Below are 19,139 nucleotides of genomic sequence, written 5' to 3'. Positions count from 1 at the left end.
TTCACCGATGTAGGAGGAAGAGCCTTGTCTTTATGGACGTGTTATGCCAGCAGACCTAGCTGCCCCTTGAGCCTATGATCCTACGCCCATGAGATCCACAAATAATTTTTGGACTATCCAGCACATACCAGGCAGTCATGGCAGGAAGCACACGCTGGGATTCATGGCATTTAGAGTGGATTGTTCTATCATTCCGTTCTTGTATGCATCTAATAACGAGAACGAAAATCTCGGAGATTGAATTTTTCTTTTTGCCACTGAGTTGACTCCAAGTCACGGTGACCCCCATGGAGGCCCAAGGAGAATTTTGTTTGATAGACTGTTCTTCTCCATCAACCTCCTCCCCCTAACACCACACACACTTTTGTTGTTGCTGAGAATATATGTAGCAAAACACAGACCAGGTCAGCTGTTTCTACTTGTACCATCCAGGGAGGCTGACTGTATGCTTAGAGTTGTCCGTCCATTGGCATTCTCCTCTCGGTCGGACCTCCCAATCAACATAAACTAGCTTCCCCTAAAGTTCCTGCCCAATCATGTGAGCGCCTCTTGTCAATTTCTTAAAAGACTATACTTTTCAAGGAAGGCATTTTTTTTTTACTAGTTCAACCAAGTTATTAGTTTTTAAAAAGATTTCAAGGAATATTTTTCATTTAAACTTTAATGCTGGCCAAATGTGTAGAGAAGCTGGGCTACTGAAGAATGTGACATCAGCGTTGCAGGAAGACTCATTAACTACCTTAGTTATGCAGATGACACAGCCTTGCTTGCTGATAGCAAAGAGGACTTACTGATGAACAGTGCAGCCCTCAGCATAGATTATAGCTAATTGTATGCAAAAGCAGAAATCCAGTGGACCCGTAGACAATGCCGTGACACAGTGAAGAAAGATGGAAATTGTTGACGATTTAATTTAACTTGCGCCATAATGAACCCTCACGGAAGCAACAGCCAGGAAATCAAATGCTGTATTGCTCTGGACAGACCTGCTGCCAGATGTTAAAGAGCTAAAGGCTAAGTGGAAGACTAACGTGCGTCTATCTAACCCTTGGCACGTTCTATCATCCTACACACAAAACACAAAAAAAGTTGGACAACAAATAAGCAAGACTGAAGAAGGATCGATGCATTTGGATTACAGTGCTGGCAAAGAATGTTGAAAGTGCTGTCAGAAGAAGAAAAAACAACCAGTCTTTGAAAGGATAGCTAGAATGCCCTTTGGGAGCAAGGATGGCGAGATTTCATCTCATGAACTTTGGACATGCTTTTGGGAAAGACCAGTCCCTGAAGACCAGTCCCAGCTCCCTGGTAGGTGAGACTTTATCTCACGTTGTTTGGGCATGTTATCAGGAAGCACAAGTTCTCTCCTGGAGAGGAAGCCTGTCAGCAAGATGGATTGGCATAGTGACTTCAACATAGTGGGCAGCAATTGTGAAGATGGCACAGGACTGGGCAGTGTGTTTTTCTGTTGTCCATCAGGTCGCTGTGAGTCACCACTGGCTTGACAGCACCTAACAACACCAATTTTCACGGAAGAAGGTTACAAGGACATTTTCCCCATGGTTGACTGGGTGGAGCTAGTCAACAGTTGACCACAAAGCACTGGTGTTAACTCCAGGGAACAGAGACAAGATTCCAATGCTTCGACCATGGACACAGCTAATGGGTGGTACCCCTTCTTTGAAGTGCTTTCTCTTTGCAGTAAGCAGGGAGTGCCACTCTTGCCAAATAAAAGAGGGTTTCACTGCAGCGCCTGCTTGGCCTGGGTTAGCTTGCACAGTGGCACCTTCCCTACTGCAGCCCACGTCACCCAAGTGCTTTCAATTTGGGCAGGCGGTGCTGTGCGTCCTCTACAGCAGTGGCCGTTCACCTGGGGAAACTGAATGAAAGGAGCTATTGAAGTATAGGGAGGAGCACGGCGTTTCTAATGGTGGTTCTCCCAGCCAATTAAGGAGCCCGTTTTAGCCTCCCAGGAACCATCACAGACCAGCCACTCTCATGTTGGGAGAGGTAATGGGCCCTATGGGTTATAGGGAAAGGCTGGAAGACAAACGGAAGCCTTTCTTTGTCAAAAGGCAGGAGACGATGGAGTTAACTTTGTAGAGCAGGAATTGAAAGGGGATGAGTAGAACTGCTCCCTCCCACTTCCATAAGTGAACAAATTGAATGGGAATTAGGTGAAGCTGATAGAGGGGCAGCGAAAAAGACTCTGACAAGGTGGATTGACACAGTGGCTGCAACAATGGGCTCAAACCAACGAAGAACGTGAGTACTAGGCAGGGTTTCATTCTGTTTTTCATAGGGCTGCCCTGGGGGGACCAGAGTGGATGACACCTAACCACAGCAACAGGTGAACCTGGATGTGGCTGGCTGTAAATTGATGGAGAGCTACAATTGAGACCACGGTAGAGTTTTGTGTGGTAGTTTTTGCTCAGTTCTCAGCAGCATGGAAGAACTTGGAGTTTGTGACCATGGACTCGCTCTGATCTGGAATAATATCTCCAGCCCTTAACTACTTAAGGATGTCATGTAAAATGATTAACCTTGTCAAATGTAGCCAATGATTGGATTGAGGCTCTTATCATGCACTGGGCCCTGTTCTGGAAAATCAAATTAGATTGCGTCATTTCATGATGGACCTGATGCTATTTGGAACAGTGATCAGAACCCATTGGTACTTATTTTATTTTACAGACCAGGAGATGTTATTAATTAAATTGCCTTCCCCCGCATATGCATTCAATACCTGTGGATGTGATTCTGTTTGGAAATACGGTTTTCTTTGTTACCAGAATTAGATGGTGACTGATTAGGGTGGATTATAAATGTATTCATTTCTGAATTATTATATTTTTCAGCAAATAATATCTACTTTCTACGTTAGTTTGCCAACCACTGACTCCCTACTCACCTTACCTGAGGTATTTGTGTAGGTATGTTATGATATGTATGTTTACACACACACACACACACACACACACACAAAAGACAAGCCAATGTCAGACAGTGAGTCAGCTGATTGCTTGTTGCTGCAGCTCCCTAACAGCTCAAAGCTGCAGACTTAGTTGCTGGACTGACAACGTGCCATCTGACCACTAAATATTTGTTTAACATTATTGACTTTTGCCGTAGTTAAAAAAAATCCCCCATTGTTCATGCGGACCTGTGTGTAAGCAGAGAAAGAGGAGTCTGAGTCACCATGCATTCTTTCCTTTTACCTGGCTCCAGGGTTGGCATCACATGACTTGTGTTGGGGGACATAGAACACTAGGTTTACCTAACTACCGATTCAGAGCTTAAGTGCCTTTTAATGAATAGATCTCTGAAAGGATTTGCTTACAAAAATTTGATAATTTGCTTTGTTAACAAACAAGTATTTAGGGAGTTTTTTTTTTTCTTCTTCTTCCATAGAGCAGCCAGCACTTTGGAGAACCATAACCTGTGTAAGGTAGAAACCTGTCAAAGAAGGAAGACTCAAATATTTTTCACTAACATATTAAGAGATAGAAAAGTGGTAAGACTACATCCTGTCAAAGTCAGAAATGTGAGACCCCACAAAACAAGGCCATCCTGGCACATTCCAATCCGCACTTGTCTACTACTTAGTCAAAATAGCATAATTTTACTTGCAACGAATAATTTCTAGGCCCAAAGTTTTGGGGTGCAATGTTCTGCTCCCTTAGGATAGGTTCTTCCTTTGTGACTTTACAAAATAAGGGTATAAGGTCATCAGCGGCCATGGCAGACTCTACTTTAGGTTTCTGTAGCCTGTGGCAGCCGTTTACCTGGCTCTCCACTTAATTGATTTGTTTTTGAATCGTCAGCATTCCCATAACCTTGGGTTATTTTCTTTGTCTTCTAAATTCCAGCTTCCTTGGTCGTCTCCCATTCTCAAGCTGTTGAGGACATGTGCATAGACTGAGCATTTTGAGGAAATATCTTTTTGTCAAGAATGTAGAAAATAGGTCAAAGCAACATGATCTCTCCCTGGTCTTAGTGGTATGTGCAAATAAAACCAAACCCCCAAAACCCCAAACTTAAAATTTCCTTTTATATGACATGAGATTACTCGTATTTGGTGTTATGAAACTGATAGCTTTCTTTTGTGTTGCTGTGATGCTGGAAGCAGTGACACAGCATTTCAAATACACTGAGTCACCCTGGTGGACAGGTTTGAGCAGAGCTTCCAGACTAAGACAGACTAGTGGGAAGGACCTGCTGCCCTGTTTCTGGAATCATTGACCTATGAAAAACTCATGAGTACCAGGGAAACATTGTCTGAAATGATGCTGAAGGACAAGGCCTTCAGGTTCGAAGGCCTTCAAGATGCAATTGCAGAAAGAAAAGCTACCTCCTCAAGGTAGGGTGGGCCTTAACGATGTGAATGGTGTAAAGCTTGTGAAATCTTTAATTGTTGATGTGGCATGACCCAAAATGAGAAGAAAAAGCATCAAATATCATTAAACATCAGAAAGTGGGATGTGTGAATTGTGAATTCAGGAAAATTAGAAGTCATGAAAATGAAATATCTTAGTTCTGTGGTTGTTGTTAGGTGCCACTGAGTAGGTTTTGAACCATAGTGACCTTACATACAGCAGAACGACACACTGCCCAGACCCGCACCATCGTCACAATTGTTCCTTTGCCTGAGCCCATTGTTGCAGCCCCTGTGCCAATCTTTTGTGCTGCGGGCCTTCCTCAGTTTTGCTTCCCCTCTGCCTTACCAAGCTTGATGTCATTTTCCAGGGACTTTGTATCTCCTGACGACATGTCCAAAATATGTAAGATGAAGTCTTGCCATCCTTGCCCCTAAGGAACATCCTGACTTACTTCCAAGATAGATTTGTTTGTACTTTTGGCAGTTCATGGTACTTTCAATATCCTTCACCAGGATCATAATTCAAATGTACTGATTTTTCTTCAGTCTTCCTTGCTCAATGCCTGACTTTCACATACATTTGAGACAATTGAAATACCATAGATTGGGTCAGGCATGCCTGAATCCTCAAAGAAGCTGCCTTGCTTTTAAGCCCTTTAAAGAGGTCTTGTGCAGCAGATTTACCAAATACAACATCTCTTGTGACCTCTTGACTGCTGCTATAATAAGCATTGATTGTAGATACAATCAAGGCAAGATCTTTGACAACTTAAATCTTTTCTCCGCTTATCGTAGTGTTACCTATTGGTTTAGTTGTGGGGATTTGGGTCTTCTTCATATTGAATTGTAAATCACACTGAAGGCTGCAATATTTGATCTTCAGCAGCAAGTGCCTCAAGTGCTCTTCACTTCCAGCAAGCAAACTAGATAATGTGGATGCTTATTATCTATATTTATTAGTGTGCTGAATTTGAATGGAAATCGCTATTTTGATTCAGCCAATCATATAGTCTACTATGCTAGAGATATCAAGTTGAAGAGGAATAGGTTCACATCGATCATCATAAATAACATTTCAAGATCTATCTTGAATTGTGGTATCAATGATAGAATAATATTCATACACCTTCAAGGAAGACTAGTTAATGCAAATATTATTCAAACTGAAGCATTAACAACTAATGCCAAAGATGAAGAAATTGGAAAAGTTTAAAACCAACTTCTGCATAAATTGATCAAATTTCAGTCAAGATACACAGGTAATAACTGGTAACCGGGATGTAAAACTTGGAAACAAAGAAGAATGATCACTAAATGGGCAATGTGGCCTTGCTGATAAAAAATGACACCAGAGATTGCTTGATAGAATGTCACAAGACCAATGATGGTGACTCTACATATGGCCCTTGCCGGATTGAATGCCAGGAATCACATGGAGCATCTGTGGACAGAGAAGATGAAGTAATTTAATAGCATCAGTCCGAACACGCTCCGGGGCTGACTGTAGAACAGCAGACCATTAGTTGTTCCTACACAAGTTCAAATTGGAGCTGAAGAAAATTTAAACAAGTCGATGGGGCCATATCAAGAACCCCTGTGGAGTAGTGGTTATGTGTGGGGCTGTGTGGTGGTTACATAATTTCTTGTCAACTTGAAGGTTTATAAAAGTACCAGGGTGGTGTTCAATCTGTCAATTAGGTCAGGGCCGTATGGTGACTCCTTGTGGGCGTGGCCTTCTCATAAGAAAAGTCCTGGGAACTTCCCCTTCTCTCTCTGCTTTCACCTTCCTGCTGGTGAGCCATGCTGGGACCTGCCAGAGCCCTGTGATGCTTCCACCGCCATTGGAGCCACAAGACTTTGCACTCACTGGCCTGTGATCTTCCTGCATTCTGCATCATTGCATGTGTCTGCATGAGTCTGAAGAGGGACTTAGGGACTAGTATTGGGCTGGGATATTTTCTCAATATATAATTCCTTCTTGATATAAATCTATTTCTTACACATATATGAGTGTCACTGGATTTGTTTCTCTAGTCAACCCAGCCTAACACACTATGGTTCTGAAAAGAGTACTTTGTATTCAATATTTTTATTTCCAATCATTGTTTTTTCAGCATACATCTTCTTGCTTTTGACAAACGAATTACATGATTTGAACCAAGATCATTTTTTGGATTATGTATGTTTTAATAAAACACATCACAACTTGGCTACTCAATGTACTAGTAACTCTCTTCTCTCATTATTCTGTGATGACTGGTGTGGTAGTTACATAATTTCATGTCAACTTGATAAATAGGTATAGGGGTGGAGCCTAGCCTGTCAATCAGGTCACAGCCTTGTGATGCCTCCTTGTGGGCATGGCCTTCTCAAGAGGATTCTGGGAACTTCCTCTCTTTCTCTCTGGAAGTGGGTCACAAGCTCTTTATCTCTGCTTCCCTTTCCTGTTGAGGAGCCCGACTCAGAGAGCTGGTGGAGCCACATGGAGATCTGTGCCTACACTGAGATGCTTCCACTAGCATTGGATCCACAAGAATTTTCACCCACCAACCTGTGATCTTCCTGCATTCGGCAACATTGCATGTGCTGCATGAGTCTGAAGAGGGATTTATGGACTAGCATTGAACATATGGTCTGATAGCAGACTTAGGAACTTGATCTGGACTGGGCTGGGATGTTTTCTCAATATACAATTGCTCTTTGATATAAAGCTCTCTCGAACACATCTATGAATGTCCCTGGATTTGTTTCTCCAGTCAACCTAGTCTAACACAACTGGGCTCAGCTGATCAGTTCTGCATGGAATTGGCTTCCTTGTAGTCATCTGTTGGCATAATTCAATATGTATGCACTATAACCAAGTTTACAATAACCTTGGCTGATATCAAAGCTGTTCAAAACCCTTGACTATGAGGAGATCTGCCAGAGGCTTGATCTGACTAGACACTCTGCAGATGGAGTTTGGGCTCCCACTGTCCTCCATAGCCTTCTTCAAACTGGGTGTTCACATTTTAAGCTCTGATACCTTTCCATTCATCATATTTGGATTTTGTTAATTTTCGTCTCTGGATGACACAGACTGTGGTGCTTCTTCCATGCAGACTTAGTTGATGTCTAACTCAGATGGCTGCTTGTCTTTAAGGACCCCAGACACTATTTCAATTGATAGCTGGGCACCATCTGCTACATTACTGTAGCACCCTTATTTTCAGTGATTGCAACTCTTGTATGTATATCAATTGCTGAATGAATGACCTGACCAAGTGGTAGAAGTTATACAGTGCACACCTACAGAGCATTCCATTCACATTGTACTTCTTTACATTTTTGTCTATGTATGCCCATGTTTCGATCATATTGGTGGTTCCTAAATGTGAGATGGGCAGATTTTGCCCAAGGCAGCATTTGGCAATGTCTAAAGACATTTTTAGTTGTGTTAACTTGAGTATATGTGCTGCTGTTATCGCGCGGGCAGAGAGCAGAGATGCTGGTAAACATTTTACAATACAGACCAGAGCCCATCAAAGAAATCATCCATAATGTCAATCTTGCTGTAGTTAGAATCCTTCCTCTAAATTTGAATGTATAATGTAGTCTCTCCCTGTTCCAAACTCTTATTTCCAGTGGTCTGTTTTTCAGCTCTGTGTATCGACAGAACTCTCAACTCAACACACACAAAAAATCAACCCATGGTCACGTTGCTGCTAATTACTCCTCCTAATATTTCCCAGTCACTGAGGATGCTGCCATAGTCCCCCCTGCTTGGCCTTTCCACCTCAAATCTTGAATCACTCTAATTCCACTTTCCACACTGATGTCAGAATGATTGCTTTTTCCCTATATAGTATAGAAAGCTAAACATCTCTCTATTTAAGACTCATCAGCTTTATATTCTCCATGGGCCTCTGATAAAATTTATACTTTCTTATGTGGTCCACAAAATTGTTTATGATCCGCGTTCACAGCTGTTCTCACCCTCATTTTCTGAGCTGTTCCTTCTCTGTTAACATACCCTCCTGCCCCTGTGGTTCCTTCCTATCAAGTTGTTGTCATCACTTTGATTCCTTATAGATCTTCCAAGGGCGTAATAGTGAAGGCAGTAATTGTACTAGTCAAACTAGAATATCATTTGGTTTTAAGAAGACTTACAAAGACATTTTTGGTTAAAGGTTTAATCATTCTTCTCTGGGTTAGTTTTAGGGTTCCGTCCAGTCTATTCTACATCTGTCTTCCCCCTGTCCCCACTCTTTGATCACGATTATTTAGTCCTTCTGGTTTCATGGCAAAGGTGATCATTTTGTTTTTCCTTCCTTTCAATGAATTTTTATTGTGAATTAGATGTGTGTGTGTGTAAATTTCACATCATTCAACAATTCAAACTACTTATCGGCCCCTCAGTTGGTATTCTATAGCACCCCTCTGCTCTGACTTCTCCCTCTTATAGACCTCCATCTTCCCTCTCACCCAAGTCCATACCTGCCAACCTTCTAGCCCTCTGCTTCATCGTTCCACCTTTGCATCCCCTTACTTGGAAACTGCCAAAGTCTGCTCCCTTTGATATGCAAGTTTTTGTCTTGGTGCTCCTCCTTAAAACAGGTCTCATTCAATATTTGTCCTTTGGTGATTGACTAATTCTATTCAACATAACACCCTCAAGATTCATCCACATCATGAAGTGTTTTGCGTTTCACCATTTTCAGTGGTGCATAGTATTCCATTGTGTGCTTATACCAAAGTTTCTTCTTTATCCATTCTTCTACTGATGGGCATTTGGCTGTTCCCACCTTCTTGCTATTTTGAACAGTGCTGTGATGAACACAAGGTTGCATAACTCTGTTCTTGTGATGACTCTTACTGTTTTAGGTTTTATGTATAGCAGCTATATTGCTGGATCTTATAGCATTTCTATTCCCAGTTGTTTGAGGTAGTGCCATGAGAGGTGAAGTCAGAGTAGAGGGGTGGTATAGAATACTGACTTGGGGAGGGAGCAGCGGGATAAGTAGTTTGAATTGTTGAATGGTGTGAAATTTACCCCTCCCACACATCTAATTTACATGAAAAAAATTCATCAAAAGCAAAAGCAAAATGATCTCACAATAGTTTTACGTATTTACAGACTCTCCAGCAGTTTATGAGAGTTCCGTTCTATATGCCTTTAAGACCCTAGATGCTATATCTTTTGATAGCCAGGCACCATCAGCTTTCTTCACCACATTTGCTTGTGCATCCATTTTGTCTTCAGCCACCTTGTTGGGAGGGTGAGCATCACAGAATGCCAGATTGTTAGAACAAAGTGTTCTTGCATTGAGGAAGGGGTTAAGCAGAGGCCCAAATTCCATCCATTACCTCAATGTATTGCCACATAAATATATAAGTACATAGGCCAATACCTCTATTTTTCTGAATGAACATATTATGTAAGTGCACACCCATGGTTTTACCTCTATCCATAGCTTTGCTTCCTAGAACTTTCCTCTTTCCTTTTACCTTCCTCCTGTTGCACCATCACACTCACTCTTCTCTTGCCTCTTAGTAATTCCTCTTAGCTAGATTGCTGTTGCTCCACCAACCACAGGATCTCTACCTCCTTGTTGCTTTTAATTCCCTAGTTGTTCCCCTGTCTAAGGTGTTGTTTGCTCACCACTCCCTTCACCCTTCCCCTTCTCCCCCCAAGTCCCTCTGGAACCATTGGTCCTGTTGCTTTCTCCTTGAGCTTGCTTCCCATGCCTGTTGTATAGAGATAGGCAAACCAACAACGACAGAGACAATATAAAAAGAAAACAAAAGATTGAATTAAAAAGAGAAAAGAAAAAAATTAACTAGCAAAAATCCCCCCCGCCCCCAAGCATGCATAATTCCAGGTCTGTGCACTGACCTTTAAGACTATCCCCCCACTGGTCCTGGGCAGTTCCAGGAATTGCCCCTCCTACCTTGAAATCTATTTTGGGGGCTCTTCAGGGGCTTTGTGGCTTTGCTTTGTTCCCATTGCTGATATGTTATGTTCCCTTCTTGGTTCACCCCACTGTAGGGGGTTCAGACTGGACTCACTCCCCGCCATGTGTCCCCAGTATTGTCCTCTGTCATGACATGCTCCAGCGAGGGGACATCATGTCTTGAGCTGTGTTGGCTCCTCAGTCTTCTCTGTGACTCAGCAGCTCTCTGCAGGGACATCCTCAGGGCTTGCTGTGCTGATGTGGAGTCTAGGTCTTTTCCCTTCTTGGTTTGCTTCTTTATGGGTGTGGCGTGCTGGCCCGGCTCCACAGCCTGTACGTTTAGTGTTGTCCTCTGTAGCACATACTTCTAAGGAGGTGGTCAGTTTGGCTCTGATTAGGGCTGACCTTGTAGTCCACTCTGCTCATTCGTTGCTCCATATGGATAGGTTGCCCTCAAGGTTTGGCACGCCATGGTGGGGTCTGCACACACTCCCATTTCTATGGAATGGGAGTTAGTGGGTTAGTGCCCTGGGCTCCCAGTGTCATCGTGTCCTCCCCCACCCATCTTTTGGCTTCCACACTCCCTTTTCCCTTCTTTGTGTTGGAATGACATGTACATCTTTGGGTTTGGCTTTTTCCTTACCCAGCTGCCTGTACCTCAACCCATATAGTTTGAGATAAGTGGCTTTTCTTCTATACCTACTGTGCTGATTATATTTACCTCAGTGGACTCATGTTGCACTTGTCCTTTTGTGATTGGCTAACACAGCTCAGCATAATTTCCTCCAACTCTTCCCATGAGGCGATGTGCTTCATGTGATCATCAGTGCTTTTTAGTGATGCGTAGTACTCTATAGTGGGTATGTGCCAGAGTTTCCTAATCCACTCAATGGAAATTTAGGTTGTTTCCAATTCTTTGTGATTGTGAGTTGCACTGCAATAAACATAGGAGCAACTGGTGTTGGTTTCTTTCTTACCTCTTCTGGGTATATGCCCAGTAGAGGGATTGCTGGGTCCTAAAGTCACTCAATTTCCATTTGCTTTAAATATCGCTAGATGACTTTTCACAGTGACTGCGCATATCTACACGATCACCAGCAGTGGAGTGTTCCTATCTTGCTACATCCCCTCCAACATTTATTGCTCTCTGATTTTCTAATTTAGACTATCCTCAAGGGTGTGAGGTGATATACCATAGTTGTTTTAATTTGCATTTCTCTGATGGCTAATGATTGGGAATATTTTCTCATATGTTTATTGGTCATTCAGGTGTTCTCCAAAGTGAAACTCTGTTCAGGTCTTTTGCCCACTTCCTCAGGGCTAGGAGGATATTGCACATTTTAGTAATAAGTCCTTTGTCTGTGTGTCATTGCTAAAAATCTCTTCCCAGTCTGTGGGTTCTCTTGTTACTCTTGCTGAAGTCTTTTGATGCACACAGGTGTTTTATCCTTAGTATATCTCGTTTTCAATTTCAGGTTAATGTCTGTGTGTACCCTTTTCTATTAAAGTTAGCCTATGTATTCCCTGAGCCAAGGTTCTTAGGTTTGTCCTGATTCTTTACTGGTTCCTGGTTTACTGATCCTTTGAGCATTACATAGTGTCCATCCTTGTCTCTTGTTATGGCTTGCACCTTGAAGTCAATTTTGTTGGAGATTAGAATACAATCCCTGCTTTCTTTAAGTTGCTGTTTGCCTGTATTCCCCCCCCCCCAGCCTTTTATATTTAGTCTATTTTTGTCTGTGAGTTTAAGATGTGTCTCGTATAGGCAACAGATTGATGGATTATGTTGTCTGAGCCAATCTACTAACTTTTTTCTTTTAATGGGTGAGTTTAGACCACTGACTTTCAGAGTTATTACCACCAAATGTGGGTTCCTTGCTGTCATCTCATACCTTTTGTGTTGGGTGTTTTCCAATCTCCTTTCATATCAGTGTGCTGTGTTTATGAGGGTGGCTTCCTTCTTGTCCTCTTTTCCCTCAGAGGCAATGTCATCTTGGTAGTTGTCCTTGGCGCATTGACTTCTGGGTGGAGTTGCACTATGTGGTGCTCTTTGGCTTCTGCTTGGTGGATGTTAGTCTTCTGACCACAAAGATTTGGCAAGAATTTTCCATAGGTTTGGGTGTTTTATGGCATATTCTTTGAGTTTTACCTTGTCCGGGAAGGCTTTTACCTCACCTTCTATATTAATGATAGTTTGGCAGGGTAGAGGATGCCTGAGTTGGCTTTTTTTTTTTTCTTTCAGTTTTTGGAAGATGCTACTCAATTCTCTTCTCTTCATGGTATCTACTGATAGGTCTGAGCATATTCTTAACTGAGCACCATTGTATGTGAATGCCTTTTTTTCTTCTTGCTGCTCTTAAGATTCTCTCCTTTTCCTTGAAGTTGGATAACTTAACTATTGTGTGCCTTTGTGAGTTCTTCCTGGGGTTTAGTCTAATCGATGTCATCTCTGCTTCCTGTATGAATGTCTGATTCTAATTCATTAAGGTGGGGAAGTTTGCTTCCAGGAATCCCATCGCTAATTTAGCTGTTTACTACGTTGTGTCTTGTTGTGGTAGACCAATTATTTGAATATTGTGTCTCTTCATCGCCTCTGTCATTGTTCTCAGGTTTTCTTCCACCTCTTTGATTAACTTGTTGGAATGTCTTTCCTGTTTGTTGAAGTCTGCCTCATTGCCCTATAGATTGCTGGTATGATTTTTTTGCTCTTCTAGTCTGTTGGTGTGTTCTGTGGTCGTCTATTTTGCTTTTGTTACTTCATCCTCTGTTTTTTGTATTTCCCTCTGGTGTATGGGCTTCATCTCCTTTATCATGGACTTTTAAAATCTCCTCTATCCTTATTCTGTGTTGCTTCCCACATATCCTGTGTTACTCTAAGCAGCCTTCTGAAGATATCTTTGTGGCAAATGAACATCTGATTCTTCTATGAGCATCATTAGGTTTATGACTTCCTCCCCTGTTGTGTTTTGTTTTTCTTGTTGAGAGTGCTGAGGCATGTTGTTGTCTGCACGTAATTTTGGAAGAACTGGGTGCATGTTCCTCGGACACTGACGGGTCCTGAGCACTTTCTCTGTGTGATTGGTAGGAGTTTTTTCAAGGACCACCTGTGGCCTACTATGGTGGTGGGCTGGACTGCTTTGTAGGTGGGGTGCTGCAGCAACTCAGTGACTAGTGGTGGTGGTGGGGCTTCAGAGGTTGGGTGGAGGCAGGGTACTGTAGGTATGCCACTGGGCGGGGTTGGGACAGGCCTGCAGCATGGTCACTTGTCTAGTCTGTACTGTCTGGTGATAATTTGATGTCTCTCTTTTTTAAAAATAAATCATTTTACTGGGGCTCATACAAGTCTTATCACAATTCATACATGCATCCATTGTGTCCATCACATCTGTACATTTATTGCCATCATCACTCTCAAAACATTTTCTTTCGACTTGAACCCTTGGTATCAGCGCCTCATTACCCCCCTCCTCCCCCTCACAATCCCATAATTTATAAATTATTATTATTTTTTCATATCTTACACTGTCCAATGTCTCCCTTCACCCACTTTTCTGTTGTCCGTCCGCCAGGGAGGGGGTCATATGTAGATCATTGTGATCACTTCCCCCTATCTCTCCCACCTTCCCCTTCCCCTCCTGTTATCTCTAATCTCATTATTAGTCCTGAGGGTTTATCTGTCCTGGAGTCCCTGTGTTTCCAGCTCTGATCTGTACCAGTGTGCATCCTCTGGTCTAGCCAGATTTGTATGGTAGAACTCGGATCATGATAATTGGGTTGGAGGGGGAGGGGCAGGCAGGGAAAGAAACATTAAAGAACTAGAGGACAGTTGTATGGTTGATCGGTGACATACTGCACGCTGACTGGCTCATCTCTTCCCCGTGACTCTTCTGTAAGGGGATGTCCGGTTGTCTATAGATGGGCTTTGGGTCTCCACTCTGTACTCCTCCTCATTCACAATGATATGATTTTTGATTCTTTGATGCCTTATGCCTGACCCAAGAGATATCTTGTGATCACACAGGCTGGTTTGCTTCTTCCAAATGGACTTTGTTGCTTCTTAGCTAGATGGCTGCTTGTTTATCTTGAAGCCTTTAAGACCCCAGATGCTATATCTTTTGATAGCTGGGTACCATCAGCTTTCTTCACCACATTTGCTTATGCACTGGCTTTGTCTTCAGTGATTTTGTGGTGAATGTGAGCATCATGGAATGCCAGGTTATTACAATAAACTGTTCTTGCATTGAGGGAGTATTGCTACCTTACTACTAAACCTATAAATATATGCATATAGATCTATTTATCCATCTTCATATGTAAATATATTTGCATATATACATGCCAGTATTTAGACCTGTATAAATGATCTTTGTCTCCTATTCTCTTCCTTTATTTCCTTTTACTTTCCTCTTGTCCCATGATCATTTTAGCCTTCATTTTGGTTTCAGTAATTCCTCTTTGGTTACATTGCCCTTGATCAAGCCCTACCAGGCCTCCTACATGCTCTTCGCCATCGATATTGGATCACTTGTTGTTCCCTAGTCCCTGGGGTGGTTAGCACCCACTTCCTTTCCTCTGCCTCCATTGGTCCCATTGTTTTTTCCTCCAGATTGTTTATCCAACCTATCTTATCTAGACAGACCTGCTGAGATAATAATATGCACAAAAAACAAGACAGAGCAAAACAAAACAACAAAACCAAGGACAAAAAAAAGAGAGATAAGCCTGTACAGAGTTCAGGGTCTGTTTGTTGGCCTTTAGGAGTGTTTTCCTATTGAGTCTGATGGGGTGCCACTCTCTGGCCACAAAGTCTATTTTTGGTATTCCTTGGGGACTTTGTTGCTCTGTTCCCATAGCTGTTCTGTTGCACACCCTTAGTGTTTCTCCTCAATGTGGTGGGGTCAGATTGGGCGCAATTCCCATACTGTGTCTCCAGTGTTGTTCCCCATAGTGCTATGGGTCAGTGAGGGATATTGAATCTCTTAGTGGGGCAGCCATATGGTCCTTTCTGTGCTTTGGCTTCTCTGAACGGGAATATTGTCCTCAGGGCTTGGTGGGTCAGGATATGTTCAATTCTCTCTTTATCTCCCTTCATTTGCTCCTGTATGCTCTGAGCAGACGTGTTCCTCTCTCTGAGCTGTAGCTTCAGTACTTTCCTCTGAAGTGGATTCTTCTGTGGGGAGCGGGGGCTATCCATGTAGTTGTGGTCGGGGCTGGTCCCCGGACCTCTCTATTGGTTTCCTGCTTCATGCCAGTATGTTGCATTCATATCTTGGAGCTCCGTGTTGAAGTCTGGTCCCTCTTTCCCTGTGGAGATATAAACAATGCCCTCCCTTTGGATGGGTTGGTGCCCTGTTCCCCCACTACCCATGTCTTTTTCTTTCTCCCCCAGCCCCACCTTTTTAGTTGGCTACCATGTCTCTTAAAGACTCTCTGTGGAGCCCAAAATTGTTAGAGCCAGTTTTTGGCTTGGAATGTGGCCACAGTGATTTTCACGTTTTGTTATGTTAAAATCCTAGGCTGTGCTCTGGGGATTAGAGTTCTAGTTGTCTTGTTATGTTAATGCGGTGCCAATGGACAGAGTTCTGTCAGTTTATATTCAACTTTACACAAAGGAACACAGCCTGGAATTGAAAGTGTTTAATTTTTTTCCCCCTTTTTATAATGGACTTTTGGGGTGCCCTGGTATCCAGGCTGTGCTCTCTGTTCCCCAGGGAAGGAGACCTGATTAGTGGAGTGAGTTTGGGGCTAACTGGACCTGAATTCTCCCCCAGTAGCACTCCTGTCTCACTGCCTGCTCTCTCTTGCCTAGTACTTCAGGTTGTGCACTGGGGATCTGTGTTTTGTCACAGGTAAATTTCCCAATGGCTTTTCAGTTGCTGCAAATGAATGTTTAATTATCTCTTGTTACCCACGCTGGCAGTCACAGAGCAGGGGAGAGTGGGAAAGGGGATTGCCCATGATGTCACTCCATTCCTGGCTGGGGTTAGGGGAAGCTGTAAATCCTAGACCACAGGAGCAGGACAGATAGCAGAGTGGGGAACTCTGGTGTGAGGTCTTGTGGCTAGTACTCAAAGGCTCTCCTCGAGCCTGGGATTATGACCACTCTTAGACAGCAGCCAGGGGGATATTGCTGCTTGCTGTGGGTCTTAGATTGTGGGCACAGATGGGGATGTGGGATTTCATCCTTTTGATCCTGGCTCTGGGTTAGCAGAGCCCACGGGCAGATGCAGTGAACTTAGAATGTTTCAGTGAGTTCTTGATTCTCTTCGTGGGTGAAAATTGCAGGGGGATGTCTGAACCGAACCCTAGTACACTGAATATATTTTAGCACCCAGCCTCCCAAGATTGCCCTCCTTACCTCTTAATTTTCTGGTCTAACAATAGGACTGCTGGGCGGGTGATTCTACCTGGATGCCATCTTGACTCGTTTCCCCCATGCCCTACCTGTTATCTGTTTCTTTTGTATATAAGTTTTCTCTTTGCAGATTGTACCCCCTTAAACCTGTTTAATTTGTAATGTAAGAATCAGTCTCTGCATTATCTTATAGTGGTAGCTCATAATTGTTTCGATTCACATCTCCTAGATGGCTAATGATTGTGAGAATTATTTCATATGTTTGACATTTGGATGTCATTTCTGATGAACTGTTTTTCATGTCCTTTGCCCAAGGGTGGGAGTTTTTCCACAGCCATTGGTCACACATCTCATATCTTTCTCCTGTTTTGGACTCTTCTTCTTCCTCTGTTATTCTAGAAGAATATAGACCAATTGTTGTACCTTCAATAACTCCTTGGAATCTTTTAAGATCAAGGCACCACTGAATAATGTAAGAGGTAGACTGGAAGAATTTGACGTGTTATTAGGCCAATTAACTGGGATACACCTTGACACCATGACAGTAAATCTCCAAGTCAAGGAACCAAATCCTGTGAGGTGTTTTGTTGTTCCTGGGCAGCCACCACAGCTCCTCTCTCTACCTATGTTTCTTTCTTGGGGTCATTGTTGAAGTGTACTGCCCATCCGTTTTGTCCTCTGTAGTTCAGCTGGCTGGCTGCTTTCTGCTTTCCAGAATAGGCTATGCTTTCCCATGCCTCTCAACCTCTGCAGATGTAGAAGTGAATCTAGCATGGGAAGTGTGGCCAATCCTTGTTCAACTAGAGGCTGAGTTCCCTCTTCCTAAAAGGTTTCCTGGGGAGCCTCTTACATGCCCCATTCTCTAGAGTTCTATCATTCTCTCCTGAAACCGTTCTGCAATTTGTTATACATACATTTTCTATGCATAACCTCCCTTGATCTTAGCCAAAAGGCTGAGGAGCGATACGCATAACCTCCCAACCAGCTTTTTTTTGAGGTTCCTCGGTAGTGTTTTTCTCTGTATAATTTGTATGTCTACCGTGCCAGCACATAACTATTTGTTGAATGAACTAGTTGATTCAGAGGGGTCACCTTTCCTCCTCTCAGTAGGCATCTATGGTTGGCATTAAAGGTAATGTACTTCAGTAAATGATAAAGAAGCAGAATGTGCCCCAATGACAAATGATGAGAAAGATTATATCATGAAAATTTTTTTTTTTAGCTATTATACATGTTGAAGTGCTGGGCATCAACCTGGAAAGACGTTTGGGAGGTATTATTAAGCACAAAATGTGTTAAAAGTTTTTATAGTGTAATATAAATATATGTGTATATGAGCATGCATATATTCTGTAGGAGCATAGAAAATGATATGAAAGATAAGCTCCAACTGCCGACATTAATGGCATTGAGTATGTTTTAATATCATAGTTTGCAATCAACCCTGAGAAGCTAAGCAGCAGTATCCATTAATCAGCTTAAGATCAGATGTGAACCTATAGATAAGCATGAAAGGTAAAAAGTATTGTAGGAAAATATTACTTAATTAGATAAGGAAATGATTTACAAACATGTATATTTCTTTTGGTGTGTGTTTGTTAAATACTTTTAGATACCTAGAGATGTAAATATTTAGAACAAAGTATTAAAAGTCAATTTTTTTCTGGATAGCTGATGATTTTCTTTCTCCTTTTGGCTTACAGGAAGCACTTGATTTTAAAGCAATGAGCACTTCCTATTTTCATAGCAACATAACCCTGTTTCTAAAAAGTGAAAGTACATAAACTCTAGAGCCATTTAGCTACCGTATGTACTTGAGTATAAACCGATCTGAATATCAGCTGAAGCACCTAATTTAACCACAAAAACTGCATTAAAAATGTACTGGAAACTCAACTTTTACACGAGTATATACGGTATCTATAATTTCAATACCTAATGCTTGAGAGACAACAAAATGAATGCATTTGACAGCAGGATATGCCATAAGATGCCGTCTCTCTTTCAGCAAAGATTGAAGGAAGAAAAGGAAGCCAAGCGGGCTCATTTGGATGGCAGGCATGACTACTTATTCGGAATTGTAGCTTCCTGTGTAGACCTGAACAAAGCAGAAGTGGAGGATGCCATTCTTGAGGGGAATCAGGTGAGATGCATTTGGGAATCACTGGCCTGATTATGGAGGATCATTGACTTGTTTTGTGGCAAAACTCTGCTCTACCTTAGAGAAGAGCATACATGTATGTCTTGGTCTGTGTCTACAACACAGCCCATTCTGAGTCCATACTGATGGTGGGAGTGAGAGCGTCATGCTGAGTGGGGGGACCTTTGTTTGCTATAGTGCCAGAAGAAGAACCCCTCTAGTTGGAAGACACTCAAAATATCGCTGCCTCTCAAAGTTGAGTTGACTTTAATGCCTTTGATGGAGTAAAGCTTTTGGGATCCATATTTGCTAGAGTGTGTGGCACTGTTCAAA

The 19,139-nt window shown here is 42.4% G+C and overlaps 1 protein-coding gene across 1 annotated transcript in view; it reads left to right on the top strand.

Annotated features, from left to right (window-relative positions):
• DNAH5 (dynein axonemal heavy chain 5) overlaps positions 1–19,139 on the top strand; it is a 378,136-nt gene that overhangs the window by 81,004 nt on the left and 277,993 nt on the right. Inside the window, exon 2 of the mRNA XM_075540865.1 lies at positions 18,675–18,809. Within this exon, the coding sequence (XP_075396980.1) occupies positions 18,675–18,809 (135 nt within the window). The remainder of the gene's footprint in view (positions 1–18,674; positions 18,810–19,139) is intronic.

Source organism: Tenrec ecaudatus, chromosome 2 (genome assembly GCF_050624435.1).
Source record: "Tenrec ecaudatus isolate mTenEca1 chromosome 2, mTenEca1.hap1, whole genome shotgun sequence".
Taxonomy (NCBI): domain Eukaryota; kingdom Metazoa; phylum Chordata; class Mammalia; order Afrosoricida; family Tenrecidae; genus Tenrec; species Tenrec ecaudatus.
Note: the sequence above shows the minus strand (reverse complement) of the source record. Positions and strands in the feature narration are given on the sequence as shown.